At 43.4% G+C, this 23,093-nt stretch overlaps 2 protein-coding genes and 1 long non-coding RNA gene across 4 annotated transcripts; 2 read left to right on the top strand and 1 right to left on the bottom strand.

Moving 5' to 3' along the window:
* The first annotated feature begins 5,755 nt into the window (after window positions 1–5,755).
* Window positions 5,756–7,690, top strand: spx (spexin hormone). Of its 2 annotated transcripts, XM_040174414.2 has the most exons (6): window positions 5,756–5,866; window positions 6,124–6,207; window positions 6,310–6,367; window positions 6,617–6,679; window positions 6,799–6,885; window positions 7,502–7,690. In XM_040174414.2, exons 1-6 carry the CDS (start codon window positions 5,861–5,863, stop codon window positions 7,549–7,551), a joined length of 348 nt encoding a protein of 115 aa, XP_040030348.1. In that variant the 5' UTR covers window positions 5,756–5,860; the 3' UTR covers window positions 7,552–7,690. The 2 variants fall into 2 exon arrangements, with proteins under 2 accessions (XP_040030348.1, XP_040030349.1); XM_040174415.2 differs by lacking the exon at window positions 6,617–6,679 and having other exon boundaries at window positions 5,784–5,866.
* A 2,870-nt stretch (window positions 7,691–10,560) lies between these two features.
* On the top strand, window positions 10,561–12,631 carry LOC120817831 (uncharacterized). Its single transcript, XR_005712018.2, has 2 exons — window positions 10,561–10,646; window positions 12,528–12,631. It is a non-coding gene; the product is annotated as an uncharacterized LOC120817831 (long non-coding RNA).
* Window positions 12,632–21,056: 8,425 nt separating this feature from the next.
* Window positions 21,057–22,832, bottom strand: LOC144406215 (uncharacterized). The gene has a single exon (XM_078101453.1). It carries the CDS (start codon window positions 22,634–22,636, stop codon window positions 21,188–21,190), a length of 1,449 nt encoding a protein of 482 aa, XP_077957579.1. The 5' UTR covers window positions 22,637–22,832; the 3' UTR covers window positions 21,057–21,187.
* Window positions 22,833–23,093: the final 261 nt, after the last annotated feature.

The raw sequence follows: 23,093 nt of genomic DNA, 5'->3' as shown, positions 1-23,093 counted from the left end.
CGCCATTCGACCGCTGCAGCTCATCCAGAATGCAGCAGCCCGACTGGTCTTTAACGTTCTGAAATTCTCCCACACTACTCCACTCCTCCGCTCTCTTCACTGGCTACTGCATCCACTTCAAAACAATGGTACTCACGTACCATAATGTGAATGGATCGGGTCCAGTCTACCTCCAGGACATGGTCAAACCCTACATCACAGCCCACACACTCCTGCCAAACTGCTTGTTTCTCCCTCACTGATACCCCTTTTCCACCAAGGCAGAACTGGTGCTAGTTCGGAGCCAGAGCCTAGTTTCAAATCGGTTCTTTGGTTTTCCACCACCAAAGCACCAGCTCCGAACCAGTAAAAGTGGTTCTTAAGTAGCACCATATCATTGCTGGTCTAGAAGTAAAAACCGCTTACGTCAGCGGCTGGGGGCGGGGTTACCGTGACCAACAAGATGAGAGAAACTTTGTGATCCGCCATTTTTCGATAGCAGCTAATTGAGCTAACAACAACACATTGGACGCTACTAGGCAAAAACAGCACTGGTGATAGGCCGGCATGCCAGGTGACCGGGGCGCTGAACTCAGCCACAATAATGCTTGAGTCAATGCTGGATGATTCGCCGCAGCAAAGTTGCACTGATCATGGTAAGTTCAGTTTTTATTTGACTTGTTCTGATCTTATCATGTTTCTAAGCTGTTAAAGCACTGTCTTGTGTTTATTTTTATAGAACTGTCTGCCATCAACGACCGTGAAGACAACGTTGAGTTGCCGCCACCACTGGGCTGCAGCTCTCCCGTGCCGTCGTGTAGCAGCTCTGGAGAAGCATCTTCAGAATGGGGTATGTTCAAATTATCACACTATACACTATGCAAACATTGAGATTTGTCTGTAATATACATATGTATATATCTTATATATTACATATATATTACACACATTGTATATTACTGTCATGCACTGAAACATTGTTTTATATTTATGTTTTTCTTCATTTAACTTCTGAACAGCAATACAAAATGCTTTATGTCAAAATTCAATTATATTACCTTGAACGAAAAGCAAAAATGTCTTTTAATAAAAGTTTAGAATAGAATATAAAGTCAATCTTATATTAACTTGCTATATACTATATAATGTTGATATAATGTTTATTACGGGACATGAGCAAAATCTGAAGTGATATTGATGTAGTATGATGCTATACATTTTTTAAAATATAATCAATAAAGCAGATACATATGTGTAATTCTCTGCTGAAAACAACTATTTGCGATACTATGACAACACCTTGACGATCTGTATTCGTTTTTTATTATTATTGTTGAAAGATGAGACGTAACTGTGACGTAGAACTTGGCTCTGCGCTGGCTCTTTAGCCTGTAGAAAAGCAAACCGGTTCTTTGGAGGCTCGTCAGTTGAACCAACTCCGAACCAGCTCTAGCTCTGGCTCCGAACCAGCACCTAGTTCTTGGTGGAAAAGGGGTATGAGAGCAAAACACTCAACAAGATCACGGCTGTTTGCTGTCCTGGCTCCAAAATGGTGGAATGAGCTCTCTGATGACGTCAAGACCGCAGAGAGCCTTTACAGTGCATCCGGAAAGTATTCACAGCGCTTCACTTTTTCCACATTTTGTTATGTTACTGGCTTATTCCAAAATGGATTAAATTCCTCAACATTCTATACACAACAACCCATAATGACAAAGTGAAAACTATTTTTTGCAAATTTTTGCAAATCTGTTATAAAGAACTAAAGAACGAAAACATAACATGTACATAAGTATTCACAGCCTTTGCTCATTACTTTGTTTAAGCACCTTTGGCAGCAATTAGTGCTGTGAATACTTTGTGGATGCACTGTACATCTTCCGTCGCAAACTAAAGACACACCTCTTCAGACTATACCTCAACTAAAAAGACTAACAAATTGTAACACGTAATGGCTCTTGTTGTAAATCAGCTTATTTAATGAAATTGCACTTTCTTGTTCTTTTGAGTTTTTATCCTTATGGTTGAAATGCACTTATTGTAAGTCGCTCTGGATAAAAGTGTCAGCGAAATGACATGTAATGTAATTGTGCTGTTCAAAAACTGGGCACTGAGATGAATCTTTTAATGTACTCCGTGCCACTGAGCATAACATTTACGGACTTAAAATGTACATATTAAATCACAGGTCACATTTAACGGCTCAAAAAGTAAAGAATTTCTAAATTCATTCATTCTATTGGGGACACCTGTATTCAAGCAAACTCCCCTTTCACACCCTCTGCAGGAGTTCAAGAGACAACAGCACATCTGTCAGCATCTTTGCCAAGCCCCCACACATAGCAACCATACTGTTATCAGCGTTCAAAAATCTGTATTGTTTGAAACCTAATGAATATTCATTATTATATGTAGCCCATTTATAAAATCAAAATTCAAAATGAATTTGGCTTAAGAGCTTCCTATGAATTTCTTTCTTTTTCGCTTCAGTCTTGTCCACCTGAGGACGCACTTGGGCACCGCCCAAGTGGTACCCCAGACAACGTACCTCCCTCCGGCCAACTGCGTGGTGAATTGGTATAACCGAAACTGAGTGGAGAAAGCAGTCTTTTCCCTGGACTTTGGCGACAAGGGAATCTGTCACCCTTGGTTGAATCCAGTGTCTTAAAAAAACTTGCGGTGCCCAATCAGTCCAGGAGTTCGTCCCCCCGACGCATCGGGTACGCATCAAACCGTGGCACAGTATTCACCTTTCGATAGTCCAGAACCGTATAGAGCCATCTTTCTTGTTGACCAGAACAATGGGGCTGAACCAGACACAGTTGGACTATTACTCCCATCTACAGCATAGCAATCAATTCTCTCTGAACAATTTTTCTTTTGTGTTCAGGTAACATGTAGGGGGCGACCGCATCAGATCCGTGCAACCTGGCAGAAGGGAGAACATTATTAAACTGATCCTGCAAGTGCTTTACACTTGTTCTCTGGGTCGTAGAGAGATGGGAGTCAGAATGAAACCAGGCCGGATAGGTGGACTGGAACCTCTGGCCCCAGCTCATCCTTATCAGCTACTGTGTGGCCTGAAACAAACTCCGCCTCCCTCCATAGTTTGAGGACGTTGAGGTGGTAGATCTGTTTAGCTGCACCTCTGTCAGCTCTCACCACCTCGTAGTCGAAGTCCTCTACATTACATTACATTAAATGTCATTTAGCTGCCGTTTTTATCCAAAGCGACTACCGGGATGAACCGCAAGGTGGTCCTCGGACAGGGTGATGGAGGCCTCTAGCGTCACCGGATGGTGATAGCGGACCAAAACATTAAAGAAAGTTTTCTTATTTCAAACTATAAACAATATATGAACTGTTGTCTCTGTAAGAGCCGGAAGTATAAATATCATCATTGGAATTTTGGTGGGGTGGCACGGTGGTGTGGTGGTTAGCACCCAAGCCTCACAGCAAGAAGGTCCTGGGTTTAACTCTGCCCAGTGGTCTTTCTGTGTGGCGTCTGCATGTTCTCCCCGTGTCTGGATGGGTTCTTACCGGCTACTGCGGCTTCCTCCCACAGTCCAAAGACATGCTCTGGGGATCAGGTTGATTGGGGACTCTAAATTGCCCATAGGTGTGAATGTGAGTGTGAAGTTGTATGTGTTAGCCCTGCGATTGGCTGGTGACCAGTCAAGGTGTACCCCGTCTCTCACCCGAAGTTGGCTGGGATAGACTGTTCTGCACTGGTGCTTTGTTCCCTACATACAGAAACACCTTCAGATTATCCAGGAGGGCTGGACTTGCCACGACTACGTACCAAGGGAAACCAGTCCCACTACGCACTGAGGGAAACCAGTCCCCTCTGCAACTGTGTTCTTCCTGAGGAGACTGAAGAAGGCTCATCTGTTCCCTCAGATCCTGGTGAACTTCTACTTCTGCACCATCGAGAGCATCCTTACAAACTGCACCATCTGTTGTGGACCGGAAATCACTCCAGAGGGTGATAAAAACTGCTCAGCTTACCACTGCTTCCTCACGCCCCATCATTGAGACTATCCAGCACAAAAGACCCTAACCTGCGCAGCATCGCAAAGGACAGCTCCCACCCCAGCCATAGACTGTTTGCCCTCGTTCGGCTCTGGGAGGCCGCAAGAGGGCCCTCCGTTCCCAGACCAGCAGGTTCAGGAACAGCTTCTTCCCTCCCGCTGTCACCGTCCTGAACTCTGCAACACGGTGATAGCCCCCCCCCCCACATAACTCTCCAATAACCTTACTCCCCCCTGGCCTGGACGGCCTTCTGTTTTGCACCTCAATTATGCCATATTTGCATTACCATGCCGTATTTACAAACTTGCTGCTAAATACTGGATACATATTTTATTTATGTATGCCTTTATTCTACACATTCTCTTATATACATATATAACAGAATGTGTGCAATATATATAATCACATATATACTCTGCACTTTATCTGCTTTCTTGCACTTTCTGGTTAGAAGCTTAACTGTATTTTGTTGTCTCAGTACGTGTGGAGAAAGGCACTGATTACCTGATGAGCTGCAAGTTTTGTAAATGCGATGTAAAAAAGTATCACACACTGTTGTGGGTTTTCCGTGGCGCTGATAACGCTACGTTTGCAAATGTACATACATGAGGTCCTCTGTGTCACTTAGTTAAGATGAGGCTTTGAGTATGTGGCTTTGAGTATGTGCATAGCCCACACTATTTCACACCCCTTTAACAAAAACAATAATGACCAAGATATGGAAATATTATTACATTACATGCCATTTAGCTGACGCTTTTATTCAAAACGTACTTTAAAAGATTCATCTCAGTGCCCAGTTTTTGAACAGGACAATTACATGTCATTTCGTTGACACTTTTATCCAGAGCGACTTACAATAAGTGCCTTACAACCATAAGGATACAAAATCAAAAGTACAAGAAACAAGAAAGTGCAACTTCATTAAATAAGCCGATTTATAACTAGAGCCGTTACATGTACAATTTAAGTGCTACAATTTTAGTGTTTTTGGTCAAGGTAGAGTCTGAAGAGATGTTTCTTTAGTTTGCGGTGGAAGATGAGGCTCTCTGGGGTCCTGAGCTCAATCCACCATTTCGGAGCGAGGACAGCAAAGAATCGTGATCTTGTTCAGTGTTTTGTGTGGGAGTGAGGGAGGAACAAGCAGTTTGGCCGATGCAGAGCGGAGTGTGCATATATACTTTTATACTGAAATGCAGCTTTGTCTGAACGTAGGGTTCAGATTAATGAAATGTGAAGGCTACAGTGAAGCAGTAGTGTGTGGAGTGTGCAATCCTGAGAGAGTGGGGGCCTACATTACTGTAGACTGTCTGACACCACAGGCAGGGAACATTTTCTGACCCCAGTCTTTCTCACCAATGCCGGGTCTGGATTATTACATTCATAATTGGAAGTTTGGCCTTTTAATTTATAAAAACCTTTCGTCTCTCTGTGTTCTGCTCCAGTGAGCAAGGTGAAAACATATCAATATTCCATTGGAGGAATTATTAATCATTGCTCATACTCCTATCGACAGTATGGCACCACATTTAGCCTTCATGGACTGCAGCTCCAACGTGTGTAATTTTGATACATGAAAAAGAGAGTGCTTATGGCAGCTGTTTTAATTCCCAAGTATTCGCAATAGCGCTCTCAGTGAAAGGAGCCAGATCGATCAGCTCTCCTCAGTGCCTCTGTATCAACAAATTGGCGTGACCTATATGGCTGCTGGCATCTTGAAGGAGCTCAGCCGGTTCCCCCGCCCAGGGCAAGAGGATATAAATACAGGGAGACGATGCACGGCCAGCAAGTAGCCTAAACATATGCCTCTGCCTCTGCTGGACACCAGGCTTACAGGATCCACCACACCATGAAAGTGAGTACATTGTAGGAAGAGTTTTGCCTTTTGAACCAAAAATACTGAATCATGTTTATCCCAACTGCTGCTAATTATGATAAAACACAAGAGCTCTGTGAATATGACATTTTATTTCATTAGAATTTTTCAGATCATAAAATACACTTAAGATTAAAGTTATTCTGTGAATGCGGAATTTGGTCTGCTTTGGAGAAGGATGCTGGCACTAATCCTCAATGAACAAATTTGTCCCCACGTGTCTCTCTCTTCCACAGGGTCTAAGGACCATCACAATAACTTATTTCCTCACGCTTTTACTGCTGGGGACGTTTATCTCACAGTCATGGAGTGCCCCAAAGGTAAAGCAGATCCACTATAAAGGAAGAGAACCCAACATGTGATTACAGATTGTTAGCCAGGGTTTCAAAGCTGAAGAGTACAGTGGTCTTTCTTAATTAAAGGGCTCTTTCCAGCGGAGGAACTGGAGCCCGCAGGCAATGCTGTACCTCAAGGGCACTCGTATGTATTTACGTAATGAAATGTCTGTGTATAGGGACAATATTAGATACATCAATACCACAAGCGCCATAAACACTACTGCGATAGGCTGAATGCGCTGGGTTCTTTCACAGTGACATAGATATATTGCATAATGTTTATTTTTATTATTATTATTATTTACGTCACATATTTATTCAAAAACAGTTTCTTTGTATTTATTTCTACATCACATTCCAAAACTGATGGACGCATCTTTTTATTTCCCAGAGGGCCGAAGGTTCATCTCAGAAAACCGAAAAGAAGGAGACGTTTATGACACATTACACTTAGGTACAACCAAGATTCTAGTTCAAGTAGAGTAGACATTATGTCATGTATAATAAGACGGTTTCATTGAGCTAAGATCACATTTGCCTCAAGACAATTACTGGTTGTGTGTTTGCTTTCAGAGACCCGCAGTCAGAACACAGAGAAGCTAAGTATGGACCAGGCTGCCGCCGTCCTGCTCCACTTCCTGCAGCAAGCTAGAGAGGGAGGTGAGAGCAGCATGTATACAGGTCTATAAAAACCAGCCCGGAGCTAAGGAATGCTATACTGTACATCAATTTTGATGTTGTCCTTTTTTGGGGAAAAAATGTTTACATTAGATTTGAATTACTCAGAAATTATATGTATAGACCCAGCTATATACGGGCAATTCGGTACAGTATTTGTATCTTAATGGAAAAAGAAAACGTTTTCATTCAAACAGGTTTTATATTGAAAATACAAAATGTTGTCCTCATTTTGAGACTCATACTTGTATTTAGGGATTCAACCTTAACACAGAGGGTGCGCTGTGAACCACAAGGTTGGTGGTTCGAGTCCCGGCTGCCCCATGTCCCAAGTCAAAGTGTCCCTGAGCAAGTCACCTAACCCCTAATTGCTCCCTGGGCAAAATGTAAAAAGCCATACAAATGTTACAAATGTAATGAAGTCGCTTTGGATGAAAGCGTCAGCTAAATGACCTGTAATGTAATGTAGACGCACATCAGTGGATGTTTCATGATGTCCCTTTGAAAGGACTTTCAGTATTTTATATATGTAATATATTTGAATTGCATAATTGAATGCTCATGCTTTCTTTCTCTCAACTACCTGATGAAAACCCAGGTGAGGTGTATTTCCAGGAGGTGCCGGTGTGGAAGAGAGAATACTTCTGATATGCCTTACATACATTTCTAGAGCTCTTCTCGTTCTCATTGTTTGCTGTTGGGTTCGGTGTAAGAGAGAGGAACAACTGTTCTGTAAACATTATTAAATATGAAATGTGGCGGTTTAATAAAAGAGTTCTCAGCACTATTTGTCTGAAATGTCTGAATTTATTAATTATTAATTATTAAATTTCAAGTATACAAATCAATCTATTATATATATATGTAAATGAAGCACGTAACCAAATAGTGTTGCTGTTTTACCGTCTTCATTTGTAATTAGCCTCCTCGCTATGACTAGTCGTAGAGGAACCTATTGTATTTCAAGGAATTATTATTATTAGGATCCTCACTACAACTAGTCATAGAGGAACCTATTGTATTTCAAGGAATTATTATTAGGGCCTGAGCCGACTGAAAGTCGGCGAAAGCCCTATTGTGTTTCGAAGAATTCTGCTTCTTATTATTTCTCCACTTTAATCGCACTTTTGAGGCCTTTATCATATTCATATCATCATATTCACTCTTGAATTTTGGCGTGCGAAACGGAAGTGCGAAAAATTTAGATATTCTTGGGTTGCGCATTTGGGGATAAAAAAATGGCTCTCTAGCGTAAGGTAAGGTGTTATAACTGTAAACAAGGAACATTTTAATTTCTGGCTGAAATTTTTAATTCATGATGCTATTTTACGCCTTAAAGTATTCCAATGCAGAGATTTTCAAAAAATTAATCTAAATGCAAAAGTTTTACACTTTAATGTGTATCTCCTTGTCACGGTTTGGGTTCACGTATTGTTTTATTTTGTAGTTTCGTGCCTCTGGTGCTCCTGGGTTAACTTCACTTCCTGCCTTGTCCTGTCATCCCCTGTGACTGTCTGCCGCGTCATGATTGTTTCCACCTGTGTCCAATCACCTGCACCTTCCCAGTGTATTTAAGCCATGTGTGTCACTTGTCGAGTCATTGTTAAATGTTGCATGTAGTGTTGCTTGTGGTTCCCTTGGTATCTTGTCCCTGCGTTTTTTGATTTTGTTTATAAGTCTTTTTGTTTTTCCCCCAAAAACCCATCTGGCTCTGTCCGGGCTACGCAGCGTTCAGCTGGGATCCGTCCCTTGATGGGGGGGTACGATCACGGTTTGGGTTTGTTTCCTGTTTTATTTTGTAGTTTTGTGCCTCTTGTGTCCCTGGGTAACTTCACTTCCTACCTTGTCCTGTGATTGTCTGCCGTGTCTGATCGTTTCAACCTGTGTCCAATCACCTGCACCTTCCCAGTGTATTTAAGCCCTGTGTGTCTTCTGTTCTTGTTCTCACCCGGGACCTACGTATATGTTTGACCTGTAACCCCTCCGTCGTGTGAGCTCGTCCTTACATACCAATTAGGTCCCTAATGCCCTTGGGGGATGACTGGTAGTGATGGCAAAGTGAAGCTTTCTGAACCAGTGACGCTTTCCAGCCAATTGTATCGGAAAAAGGTTCATTCATTCAATGCATCGCAAACTCTATGATGACCTCTGCTGTTAAACTTGTAGTGCAAATGTATCGAATAGCCCACCAGTATATTTTGGCCCAGTCTCTGTGGGTTGAACATGATTATGAAAAGTTGAACCAATAAATCATCTAATAAATACATGGATTCCTATATGAATAAAACTATTGTTTTTCAGGTTTGAATTGTGTCCTTGTTTGTGTTCTCTGTACATTGGAAAGAAGTTTAACACTTATCTATATCTTTCTGCACCTTTGCATGTATGTTTGTGATCATACTAGCAGAAGAATTAATAGAAGATTGTATATTATATTTATATTCTATATATATATATATATATATATATGGACTATATAAGAAAATATATATATTATTTATATAATATATATATATGACATATGTAAGCAATATAATTTAAAATACCAGCAAGTGCTTCCTACTGCATGTGCAGTTCATGGCAGTCATAGGGACTTATGTGAATTGTTTGAATGTGGGAAGTGATTTGCAGAGGAAAGGTCAGTGGGGCAGTGATTGTGCTTTTGGACAGGTTTCTTATGACAGGATATTGAAGTGCTTGTGGACACATGGGATGGGGCATGAAATTATTGATTTTTATTGAGAAACACAATTTTCTCCACAGAATTGGGGTTTAGTCGGTTTCTTAGATACTATTTCCCCCGCCTTACAAAAAAGGTGCTTACACGACACGATGAGGCAGGAATGCTCAAAAGATTACGTGCTAATACAAATAGATGTGGGTACACATGTTTGTGTTTGATCCAATATTTTAGCGGGTCTTCACTCCGTGGAATGTTTGATTCAGCCAAATATTGGGTGGTCTCCACAATAAAAATAAACATCCATAATTACACAATACAAATGACAGACTTTGCCTGCCTATTGCCAACCTTGTTAGAGGAAATCAAATTGAAGTGCTCCCACATCAGTAATCAGGAATCAGGAAACATTTATTACCAAAATATGCCAAACATACAAGGAATTTGTCTTGGTGGTTGGTGCGCGACAGTAGACAGACAAGACAGCAGTGCACAAGTAATAAAATAAAGTAGAATGAAATGCTAATGCAATGGGTTAGTAGAATAAGGCTATGGGTTAGAATAAAACAAGGGAATAAAGTTAAATTTTAAATATTAAAAAAGTTTAAAAAAAAAAATATTAAGCATATAGTGCACTAACGAACAAGTAACAAAGTGACGAGTGACGACAAAGTGATGAATTACAGTTAAAGTGACATGTGCAGTGTGAGGGGGAGTGACCGGTGGAATGTCAGAGTCAGTCAGTGGGGGACCGGGCTCTGTTGATGAGCCCGACTGCCGACGGGAAGAAACATCTCGGAGCGACCTCTCTTTGCCACAGGTTCCATTGTAAATTTGCTACTACTACTACAACAACACTGACTTTGACTGTATCAAACCAACAAGCCCAAACCCTGTTTCGAGCCCATCTGAATCAAATCGAAGCGGTCACGTGACTGTGCGCAGGAACGAAGCTTCGGACGTCACTGATGATGTCACTGAGCCGGACAGAAGCTTCGGACGTCACTGATCACATGATCAGCAGCGAACGAACCGAGCACCGAGTGTGAGCAAGAAACAAGAAGTAAGCGCGTTTCGTGTGTTAAAACATGTTGGCTTATATACTTTTTGAGCAGAAGCAATGTGCGTCACCGGGGTTTCGTTTGCGTTGATCGCAGTTTCGGTTCGGAAACACGATCAAAGCAGGTTTGTGCGTTATTTGCGCTACTAAGCGCTTTTCAAGAAGACATTTTCACACCTTAAAGAAGGTTCGTGCGTTATTTGCGCTACTAAGCGCTTTATACAGGAAAACATTTTCACACCTTAAAGCAGGTTTGTGCGTTATTTACGCTACTAAGCGCTTTATACAGGAACATTTCCACACCTTAAAGCAGGTTCATGAAACCGCTTCACACCGCAAGGCAGGTTCATTAAACGGCTTCACACCTCAAGGCGCTATTTGCGCTACTAAGTGTCTTTACAGGAAAACAGCTTTGCATATCAAACGGACCCATTCCTTTTATCCTTTTGGTGCAGGATTCTTGGTGCACAAAGCAAAGCATTATGTTTTTGTAAGCATTTTTGTTTTACACAGTATCCGTCTATACAACACCGGTTGGAGACATCTGGAAGGATTCAGCCAAACAACTTCTCTTGTTCTGGTAGATTTATTTGTCAGATCACAGGTCAAGTATAAGCGTTGCGTTGGCAAAGGCAAGAGCAGTTCTGTCCGCCCGCAGGCCGGAAGAACAACTGACTAACATAGGGAAAAACATTATATTTTTGTTTCTTGTTAGATATAAAAGAAAAGATTTCTATTGGCCCTAAACTGGCGTCGAAGGTCCTCTTGCCACAACACAAGATCCAATTACATGCAATGTGTGGTCTTCTAACATAATGAACAAAGCATGAGTGTTGTATGGTGCTTGGCGTGTCTCTAAATCTCATCCTTATCAGCCCTGGGTCTGCCTGGTCGACACTTTCTGCTTTTCCTCTGGCCTTGGACTCCTCAAGACAGTGACTCCCTAAATGAGCACTGGGAAAACGTTTTTGATTATCAATTTGATGATTAAAGTCTTTTGGTTTGAACTCTGCGTTTGGGTCCTGCCTTCCCCGCTTCCTGACAGACATAGTCTGAGCGTTCTTATCTTCTTATCTTTTTATTATTAGGGCGTTTGCCATCGTAGAGGGACATATTATATTTTCAGGAATTAATATTATTGATTTTATTTGCAAAGATTTTTGCCTTTTTTGGGGGCTTCATCATATCCCAAAAGTTGCTAAATTTGACATTGATATCAAGACTGCTGAAAAATGTGTTTTGGGGGTCTCTCATTTGGGCAAAAAGAAATAACTCTATAGCTTCCCCTAGTAATGTTCTTGCGATTTTTTGCCCCTATAACCAATTGACTTTTTGGCACTTTGTCCACTTGGGTATGCTCCACAAGAAAGTCAATCATGGCATTAAAATATGCCTGATTAGATTTCCGCCACTTTCAATTTCAAACACATTTTTGCTCTACTGTTTTCAGACAGATTCTCACAACATGTGGGTCATTATTGGTTCAATATCATGAGTTATCAAAACAGTTTATCTATTGTGTTTATATTATATAGACCAATAAACTTTATCGGTTGTGGCTTAATATGTCAAGACACATAACTTCCAAATTGCTTGGTCCGTCTTCACTAAAATTGTAGCAGCTGTCCACATTGTATCCCCAAAAATACCCCTAACAGGGGGCGCTGCAGTTAGCCTTATTTCATTGTTTCATTGAACAAACTCCTCCTAGAGATTAAACCAGATTCATTTCGAATTGATGTTGTAAATCATGTTGTGGTGGCGGGCATGGTTTGGCTCAGCTGCGGAGGGGACGGAGAAGGGAGTGGCTCGAGGAACGGTGCCAGGAGGAGGCATAATTGGCCTCAGGTGGAGCTAATCATGTGGTGTGTGTTCTGCCTCTAGTAGGGGAGATCCGGGACAGCGGAGGACAGAGAGAGTCTGGCGGAGAAGCTGGAGCCGGACGCGTGTTGGATAAGACTGCAATAAAGACTGTTGCTTGAACGTTACGCTGTATCCTCGTCATTCCACGTTCCCCCAAAGGACTGCACGTTACACATATATAAAATATATTTATGTGAGCGTGGAGCAGCGACAAAAAACACAATTTGCCATGAAAATTTTAGTTGTTTCAACTTGCCCGTACATTATGTAATCTGCTCCATATTGCTCATATGTCGGCTATTTCTCCTTATCCTGTAGACTTCCATCATTTTTAATCCTAATCATAAAACTAAGAAGTTACATGTTTTTTATACACTGCTCCTCGCAGATTAATCAGATCACTGTCAAAAGACCATGATAGTGTTTCACTGTGAAGATTGTAAGAATTCATTGAAGGGCAGCAGGTCAGAGTATCGGTGAAGTTGATCCATCAAGAACAAACTAACACACAGTTGGTTTAGAACCCTGCATTTACTTTGACAGTCTGTTATGTTATGTCACAAACAATAGCATGTTGTGTTCTTGTCCACACAGTGGATACAGGAAGTGGGGAGGCCAACACCATCTGTCCAAAGGCAATGTCAGTCCCCTTGAAGTGAATGAACTCAGAGGTTCTACGTGTCCAATGTTCTGCGTTGTTTCTTCTATCATGGCTACACAACATAACTAAAAATAAATTGTGATTCCTCTGGAGTTCCTGTTATATACCCCTTGTGTTTGTCAATTATCCGTTCACTCAATGGGTGGCCTTAACTTTCATGCTGACCTTTAGGATGCCAATTACAGACAGAACCATAAGCCTTCGTTGCACAACTCAATATCACTAATGATGCTTTAAGGGGTGTAAAAGGCTAGGATTTTTTTTATTTGACCGTCAATTTGAATCTGAACATTTGTGGGTAACAAAAATGCATGTTCACCAGATTAAGTAAATTTATTGATAGTGTCATATTTTCTATGTTGAGTTTCATCTGAACGTATTTTCTTACCTCCTGGAACTTTGTAAAACGTTTTGATTACTGTGGCTCTAAATGTTTACATTGATGCCAAACAACTGTCAAATGTAGGGGACTTACTGGACCAAATTTACAGGGCCCCTTTAGGAGAAAGGGGCATAACTCGCAACTAATGAGGGAGAGATGTTGTTGGATGGAAATCCAAACTGTATTTAGCCCCCCTCACTTTACTATGCGTGTTTTCAATATAAATTGGCAAGATAAAAATATTGTAAGGGTACAGCAAAACTCCACGACACCAAACAGATTAGCAACACTAATCACACAAAAAAATATTCTGGGACGTTTACTTTTTGTCAAGGTCATCATGCTGAACACTAGCATGCTCCAAGCTATGCTAACTAGCAAAGTACCTGCGTTAACTCTAACCAGCTTACTAGAAACAGCAGTCTAGCCTGTATCGAGTGGACAGCATCACTAAAACAACAGGGTATAGTTCCAGGTGTGCTTTGTTGAGAGGACGGCAAAATATGCATAATTGTTAATTTTATGTGTCTTGGTTCTTCATCCTTAAAAAGTCAGAAGTCAGAAGTGCTAGGACCAAAGACTTTTTGATAATATAATCAGTCATATTATGGAGTACATATACAGTGGGCAGAACAAGTACGTGAGCAGTCGCTGAACCTTACAGCGTTCACACACCTGGCAGGCTGACACATACTCATGACATATGAGAAATAAAGAGTGGGATTAGATATAGTTGAGTTAAAACAACTTAATTTTCATGGCAAATGGCAAAGTGTTTTTTTGCCAATGCTGTGCGGTCACAATTTTTTCAAGCGTTGTAATTTTTAAAGGAAAAGGTCTCAAGATCACACTGCCCAAATTTGAATAGAATCAGAAACTAGAAAAGCATTTCCTGCTGAAAATGCGTTGGAATGCAAAAAGCTGAAAGCTGAACAGAATTTTTTTAAATAACTGAAAATACAGAAAGTTTAAGGGAATTTGAATACATTTGTTAAAAAGCTGAAATTAATTTGAAATTGCTGAAAATACAGATATGGGAGAGGCTGCATGGAATTTCAATAGATTTGCTGAAAAAGCAGAAATGAAAACAGCTGAAAAAAATGTGAAATCTTGCAAAAAAATACTGAAATGAATATTAAAACATTGCTGTTAAGAGGCATAAGAAAAACTGAAATTATTTTAAAGAATTGCTGAAAATACAGGAAGTGGGGAAGCTGAATTTCAATAGATTTTATAAAAAATACAGAAGTTGCAGGAGCTTAAATGAATTAAAAAAAAAATACAAAAATAAAAGCTGAGATGACTAAAAATAGGTTTAAAATAGTTTGTAGTAATATTAGTAGTAGTATTAGTTATTGTAATTGTGGTATTAGTAGTACTAGCTGTAGAAGTAGGTTTAGTATCAATAGCAGTAGAAACAGCTGTAATACTAATAGCCATAGTAGTATTTGTAATAACATTAGTAGTAGTTGTAGTATTAATAGCAGTAGAAGTACTAGTAGTATGGTAGTAGAAGTATCAGTGTAGTACTACTAGAAGTACTAGTAACATGCTTAGTGGTTGTAGTAGTATTTGAAAGAGCAATACGTATTTCAACGAAACCGCTTCATTCTGAGCTTCATGGTTAAGGCACAGATAGTCGTTGAGGCTTTTATTTTGTAATGATGGAATTGGGTGAGGGGGAGTTTGGAGACAGAATGTTTGTTATTCAAACTAATGGGGCCTATGGGGCTTTTGGCAGAGGTTGACTCTAACACTCCTTAAGCCAAAACTAAAGAACTCTGGGATTCTATGAACACATTAATCCAATCAGCACAACCATGCCCTCATTAATCTGAAGAAATGAAGCCTCAAGAGTGTATACTTTGGCTGCAAGGACAGAAGTTCCATATTTTTTTAACCAGATTCTGGCGCTGCCCCACACTCTAGCCCTCGAGGTCCCCCTCTAGCAGACGCAATACACACTCATGTAAAAGTCAGAAACGGAGCGAAGAACTAGTGAAACATAATCAGTGATTATGAAAAAAGTACAATAGATATCAACAAGCATTTTTTTTCATAAAATAGTTGAGACTTGTGTCAACATTTGAAAGTTTAAATGGTGTCTGTGGCTGAAAGATTTGCGAAGCTGAAAAATCTGAAAGTTGAAGAAGTTTAAGAGGATTTGAAAACAAACTCCTTGTGAAAACCATGTTAAAATGTTAATGATTATTGATTTATATAAATTCAAGCTTAAGAGGTAGAAAGCTGAAACGCTATAGCCCGGAAGCCGGAAAGAAGCTGAACATTTTAATATTTGAAGGATTTATTAGCTGAAAGTGTGAAGGAGTTGAAAGGTGGCACGGAAGAAATAGAATAATAATATGAATAATAATAAGTTGAATAAAGATTCGAAGAACAATACTTGGAATGCTTAATGCATTCCAAAAATAAGTTGAAATAAAGAATAGAAGAACAATACTTGGAATGCTTAATGCATTCCAACAATAATTTCTGGGAGGAGGAGTTCGGTACTTTACTACTCCAAAAAACATGATAAAATAATTATGGTGTGTTCAGGTGTTCAATGTTTACAAATGTTACAAATTTGACCAGATTTGACCGGGGGGAGGGATGTTGATTCGGGGGGGACATTGAACCAACAATGATCCACAGAAAATTTTGTGACAATCTAACACTGCGTTTAGAAGAGCAAGATTTGGATTTTTCAACTTAATTCAAAGTGGCGGAAAATCTAAATACGCACATGTAACCGTATTCCAAAACAAAACACCTCTCGTCTCTGGTGTTCATGTCACCAGGAGGGCATTGGGTTGTTGCGGCTGATTTTAGCATGGTTTGTTTTATTACATTTTAGCATGTTTTTATGGTCCGTCCATACCAGGAATGGGTTTTCCGCATCCTCCAGCTAGTGAAGCCATTCCTCCAGGGCTACTTTGACGGCAAGCAATTCTCGGTCTCCAATATACAGCGGGTGAAATAAGTATTGAACACATCACCATTTTTCTCAGTAAAGGCTGGGGCATGCTTCTGCGTCTGCGTCGTTGCGTCGACGCACTCGTTTCAATTCACGGTTCTAAAAGTCTTGCGTGTGTTGCAGAGCAATTCACCTCCAGAACAACAGGTGGAGTAATGTGTTTTTGTTGAAGACGACCTAGAGAGTCACGTCTTTGTGTGTGGAAGTCGTTGGTTTGTTTACTCATTTATCATAGACTTTATTGCCCCGTGCATCGACACTGCTGTTTTTCATCGCGGACACATTTGTCCCGTATTTTCCTCCACAACTTTGTGCACCTCTCGACCGGCAAACCGACGTTTGCGGAGTTTGACCCCTTTTTAAAGGAGCACCTTGAGAAGCATGGCAACAAGGGAAGAGGTAAGCCATCTTCCATGTCCTCAACTGTGTGTAAGGGATTTATTTCATTAATGAGTTACAAAACTAAGCAAGTGATAGCAGAGGAAAGAGTAGTGGAAAGATTCAATGGGTTTGAGCCCATCCACAGCCATAAAGGTGCAAGCCTAGCTGAATCTGTGATTGAAATGGTGCGAGGCTTGGGGTTAGACTTGTCAAACTGTCGTGGTCAAAGTTTTGGGAATGCTAGCATTATGTCTGGCAAATACAGCAGGCTCCAGGCGGACTTGAAAAAACAAAACCCACTAATTCATTATACACCGTATGCTGCCCATTCGCTGAACCTCGTGGGTGTTAACTGCGTTGATAATTGCTGTGAGGAGGTTAACTCCTTTTTTGAACTGTTGCAGTCCCTGTGTACATTTTGCAGCGCATCAACATGTGGCGAAATGGTTCCCTATTCTACCGGCAACGCCACTTGGGATAGGCCCAAGACCCTTTAAAGCACGCGGGTTCGTTTCACTCAACAGGCAAGGGCTCGTGGTTCCCAGGTTAAAAAAACATTTTTATTCAATAAATATATGTTCCCGTAAAATCTAACATTCCTCACAAAATAAGAAAAGAAAACTAATCGCTAAGGCCTAATGGTGAGAAGCGCCGGTGAAGGGGAAGGAAAATTAATAGAACAAACTTAGAGAAAACCAAACCAGAGTTCACCCAGTGATAGCACAACAATCCAATGGGACACGACACACGAAGAAGACCACCACCACCCACACCACCGGCGCCACCACCAGCCTACAGCCGCTGGGAAGGATGACAAAAAAAGAAGGTTTACAAGAGGATTAAACCAAAAATTTACAACACAAAACAGAAAAAGAAAATAATTCACATAAAAATCATCCTAATCCCAAACAATTCACGTAACCCAAACAAAAAGAAAATAAATGGAACAAACCAAAAGAAATACAAACTAAACGATTAACTACTCAGTAAAGCGGCAGTCAAAGTTGCAGGCAAAGCAGCCGTCAAAGTTGCAGGCAAAGCAGCCGTCAAGGTTGCAGGCAAAGCAGCAGTCAAAGTTGCAGGCAAAGCAGCAGTCAAAGTTGCAGGCAAAGCAGCAGTCAAAGTTGCAGGCAAAGCAGCAGTCAAAGTTGCAGGCAAAGCAGCAGTGGCCCGAATCAACTGAGTGTTGTCACATAAATCACCCCCGGTGGATTTCAGCCAGCTGATGAGGATTCCCTGTCAATGAACATAGGGTTAGCATTGCCAAGCTACATGTCAAAGACTTTTGGAAGCTAGTTTAAAGTCAAGTACCTGTTTCCCAGGTCAAACCTGCACAGGGAGAGGGAGGGAGAGAAAACCCATACGGCAGGAAGACATCTACCTGCGACCACAATAACGTTAGCCACAGAATATCGTTCGGTCTAACACGGAGAGGGAGAACACTTACCACCGGTTGAGAGGACCCAAGAGCAAAAAGGAAGACGGGGCACGGAGCACTCTGTCGCTACTCTGCGCAGACAGACACCTGACCCGGAAATGATACATCAGTGGGGCGCGAGGAGGGGGGCAGCCTTTATATAGTACCGCCGCCCTAGTGGTCGGCAGGCGCAGTTAACTGTAGCAGGACAACCCTATTTCCACACTGCTACATTCTACCCCCCAGTTCTTGCATCGACGCCCCGACGATGGACAAATCAATGCACGTGCTATGAATTGGCACCAAGGTCAAAAAAATGCAGAGACTGAATTAGACACGACAGGGGGAGGATTAGCAACAGGCACTTCTCCCATTGGCCGCGGAAGATGGTGAACATTGTTATGGTGGCCGGCAGTTGACCGTGTGGTCCGACGTGGGGCCACGTAGCTGGGGCCAGAACAGCCATCTGGAGAGGCCACCCGAAGTGTCGATGCTCCAACAGGTGGAATCGTCGGCGAGCTACCCCCAGGAGAATCTGGGTCAGATGACACTAGCCCTTTGTGTGGAGGTAGAGGGTTCAAAGTCGATCTGTTGCAGGGCAAAGCAGAAGGGCGCACAGGGGGAGATTGTTCAAGAACCCACAAGTCATCCTCGTATGACGGCTCATCCGCAGCGGGTGGCTCCTCCACCACCAGGTTGCAAGGAGGGGCACCGTCAAGGGGGTTAACTCCGACCACCGCCTTCAGCATGTTGCGATGAACCTGCCTGACCTTTGTCGGGTCATCTACTGGCACAATGGTGCCTTCCCTGGGTGCCCTCAACACTCGATACCTCACAGAGCTCCACCGGTCCCGGGTCTTATGGGGCCCCCTTGCACTGAAGTCAAGCAAGAACACCAACTGACCCTCACCCAATGGCATGTCCTTAACATGGGTATCATGGGTTTGCTTCTTGCGGTCGGCCGCATGTTGCAAGCGTTCCCTTGCACCTTCAAATGCCACCCGTAGTCGAGCCTGATGCTCCTGCACCCACTCATGGACTGTTCCACCAACTGGACTCTCAACTCTACCCAACAAGAAATCCACCGGAAGCCTAGGGTCCTGACCAAACATTAGGAAAAAAGGGGATTCTCCAGTAGCCTGATGGGGTGTGGTGTTATAACAGTATAACACCTGAGGCAAGCATGCGTTCCAGTCCCGCTTTCGAGACACAGGCAGTGTGCGCAGCAAGTTGTGGAGGGTTCGGTTGAACCGCTCACACTGACCATTCCCAGCTGGATGGTATGGGGTAGTACGGGTTTTTACAACACCGTACAAACCACAAAGCTGTTGAATGAGGGAACTTTCGAAGTTACGGCCCTGGTCAGAATGCAACCGGGCAGGGACACCAAACTTGTAAAACCACTCTGCCACCAAAACCTTAGCCACCGTAGGGGCGCGTTGATCTCGGGTGGGTATGGCTATTGTATACTTACTGAAGACATCTGTCATCACCAAGACATTTTCCACCCCATTCTGGGCAGGCTCTAAAGCAGTGTAGTCTATGGCAAGGACTTCGTTAGGGCGGGACGCCAACAGATGGCCCATGTAGCTGCGAGCGGTTGGGTGTACATCTTTAGCAGTTTGACACCTCTCACATGTCTGACACCACTGGACCACATCTGAAGACATGCCAGGCCAATAACACCGAGAACGGAGGAGCGCCAGTGTCCGCCCTACTCCCTGATGACCATGTTCTTGGTGGACTTGGGTCAAAACCTCACTTTTCAGTGTACCAGGAAGCAACAGCTGAAGCACAGCCTCCGCACCATCAGGGCGGAACATCTGGCGATAAAGGATTCCATCCTTCTCGACCAGACGGTCCCACTGTCGAAGGAGAGACAGCGTGGGCCGGGACAACCGTGCCCTTTCTTCGGGGCTGGGACGTCGCTTTGGGTCCCAAAATTCCAACAGCTCCTGGATAACAGGATCAGCCCGCTGAAAGGCACACATCTCAGAGGGGGTGTGTTGTGGCAATGCTACAATGGCAGCTTGGGTCACCTCTATCGGTCTAGACCTCAAGGCTTGCTGCAAAGGCTGAGGTATCGCAGTACCAGGGAGCATCACTTGGATATCCTGAGGACCTGGGGGATGCTGACGGGAGAGGGCATCAGCATTTTTGTTACTCCTCCCGGATCGATACTTCAATTCGAAGTCGAATGAGGCAAGCTGGGCTGCCCATCGCTGCTCAGTAGCAGCCAATTTAGCAGAGGACAGGTGACTAAGGGGATTGTTGTCAGTATAAACCACACACTTATTGCCCAACAAGTACTCTCTAAATTTATCGGTCATGGCCCACTTGAGGGCCAAAAACTCAAGCTTCATGGAGCTGTAGTTCAACATGTTTCTTTCGGTGGGCCTCAAGCCTCGACTAGCGTAGGCTATCGGTCTTACCTTCCCCGATTGCTCTTGGGAGAGCACAGCTCCCAAACCGCCATGACTCGCATCAACCTCCAAAATGAAGGGGAGGGAAAAATCTGCATAAGCCAGCACCGGTGCAGTGGTGAGCTTAGCTTTCAGTGTTTGGAAGCTCCGTTGACAGTCGTCAGTCCAACACTCGAACCCACGCTCAGACCTCTTACCATTCTTAGCATGGCCGACCTCCGCCACAACCTTGTGCAGGGGGCTGCTAACTCAGCAAAGCCCTCCACAAAACGCCGGTAATAACTGCCGAAACCAAGAAAAGACCGCAGCTCCGAGGCGGTAGTGGGAATCGGCCAATTGGCTACCACTTAAATTTTCCTCGGATCGGTAGAGACACCCTCGGCAGAGATCACATGGCCCAAGTAAAGGACCTCCTTCTGAAAGAATGAACATTTACTTAGCTAGGCCTTGAGGCCCTCGGTTTGAAGTCGGCTTAGCACTACTTCTAACCGCTCCAAGTGCTGTTCCACTGTTGAAGAAAACACGACGATATCATCAAGGTATAACAACAGAGACTGGCACTGCTGATCCCCGAAAATACGCTGCATTAGTCTCTGAAAAGTACTGGGGGCATTACAGAGCACAAAAGGCATCCGGTTCCATTCAAATAGACCAAATGGCGTACAAAAAGCAGTCTTTGCCCAATCTAATTCGGCAACTGGTACTTGGTTATAACCACTGGCCAGGTCCAGGGTAGAGAACCAACAGGCACCAGATAGCGCATCCAGGGACTCTTCTATGCGTGGTAGAGGAAAGGCATCTTTCCTGGTTTTACTATTTAGCTGTCTGTAGTCAACGCACATGCGCAGACCACCATCCTTTTTCTTCACTAATACGATTGGGGAGGCATAGGGGCTGCTGCTCTCCCGGATTACCTCTGATGAGAGCAGCTGATTAATGTGCTCCTTTACCACTTCATACTCCGAAGGTGGAATATGCCTATAGCGTTGCCTGACCGGTGTATCATCAACCAATGGGATGTCGTGGGAGATTAGGTCAATACAACCCAAATCCCCATCGTGAGCCGAAAAGACAGAAGCGTACTGCCCAAGTAGAGACCTCACCTGACTCTGCTGATCAGCGGGCAAGAACGACAGGTCCATCTCTTCCATCTGGTGTGGTACAGTAGGGGAAACTGTGTGAGAGGACATGGTCGCCCTATCCGACGGCACCTCAGTCACTCCTGCAGGAAGGCTGATGACATTGACGGGGCCCAGGGTGCCAATAACTGTGCGGGGGTGCAGCACAGCCTCAACAGAGCCGACATTAACCACTGGTATGTAGGCTGTGCCCCTAACTACTTGAACCAGGGCAGGAGAAGCAAGCAAGCCACTCTGCAACCTAGACTCCAAGGGCTCAAACAACACTGTGGAGGCAGAGAATTGTTCAGAGCACGTCGCTGCAACGATCTTCATGACGCCACCAGGAATCCGCCAAACCCTTTTACCCCTGACCTTTACTCTTCCTGGGCTATCCTGAGGAACCTCCGCATAATAACACTGCTGCAGTGCTCGCACAATCGGCCCCGGAGCCTCAGAAACACAGGGCTGAGAAAACAAGGTTAGGCCATGCTGCCCAAAGAGCTCTTTGTAGCATTTACGGATGACATGCATGCCCAGAATACCAGGCACTTGAGCCGGAACACCACCAGGGTGATCTTTCACAACCAGAACTCCAGAGTGGGGCATCACCTTGCCACAAAGCTGTACCTCTAGCTCCAAGTAGCCGATATAGGGGATTACCAGACCGTTAGCAGCTCTCAGCTGTAGCCAGTGACACGATCGAAGGCGATCCTGACCCCAGGGCTCAAAATGCTGGTGGAAAAAGCTCTCAGAAATAGTAGACACCATAGAACCGGTATCCACCAAACAAGGAACCTTTACTCCACCTATGTCTACAACTAAATGGGGACACGACGCAATCAGCTCAGAAACCTCTGAGCTACTTGGGGCAACTTGTGAGCCAGTAACGACCCCTCCCAAACTGTGGCTCTGCAGTTCGGTGGGCACTAGTTTTCCGACCCGGATGAGAAACGAGACTGCCCACCCGAATTAGACTGTGGCTGTGAGTGAGGAACGTGCGCTCGACACTCCCTGGCAAAATGGCCGGGCTGATTACAGCGCCTGCATATCAGCGGACCAGTACGAGGTGGATGTCTGTGCTGGTGAGAGACCTGCAGCAGAGCAATACTTTCAGTAAGCTTATCAAGCTGCTCCTGCTGACGCTGCAGCATCTCCCTCATCTCACTCATCTCTGACACAGGGGGGGGGAGGGACAACACCCTTTGGATTACCTTGGACACCATAC

This window comes from Gasterosteus aculeatus, chromosome 4 (assembly GCF_964276395.1).
Source record: "Gasterosteus aculeatus chromosome 4, fGasAcu3.hap1.1, whole genome shotgun sequence".
In the NCBI taxonomy this organism is placed as follows: domain Eukaryota; kingdom Metazoa; phylum Chordata; class Actinopteri; order Perciformes; family Gasterosteidae; genus Gasterosteus; species Gasterosteus aculeatus.
The sequence above is the reverse complement of the archived record's forward strand: the minus strand, read 5'-3'. Positions and strand labels throughout refer to the sequence as shown.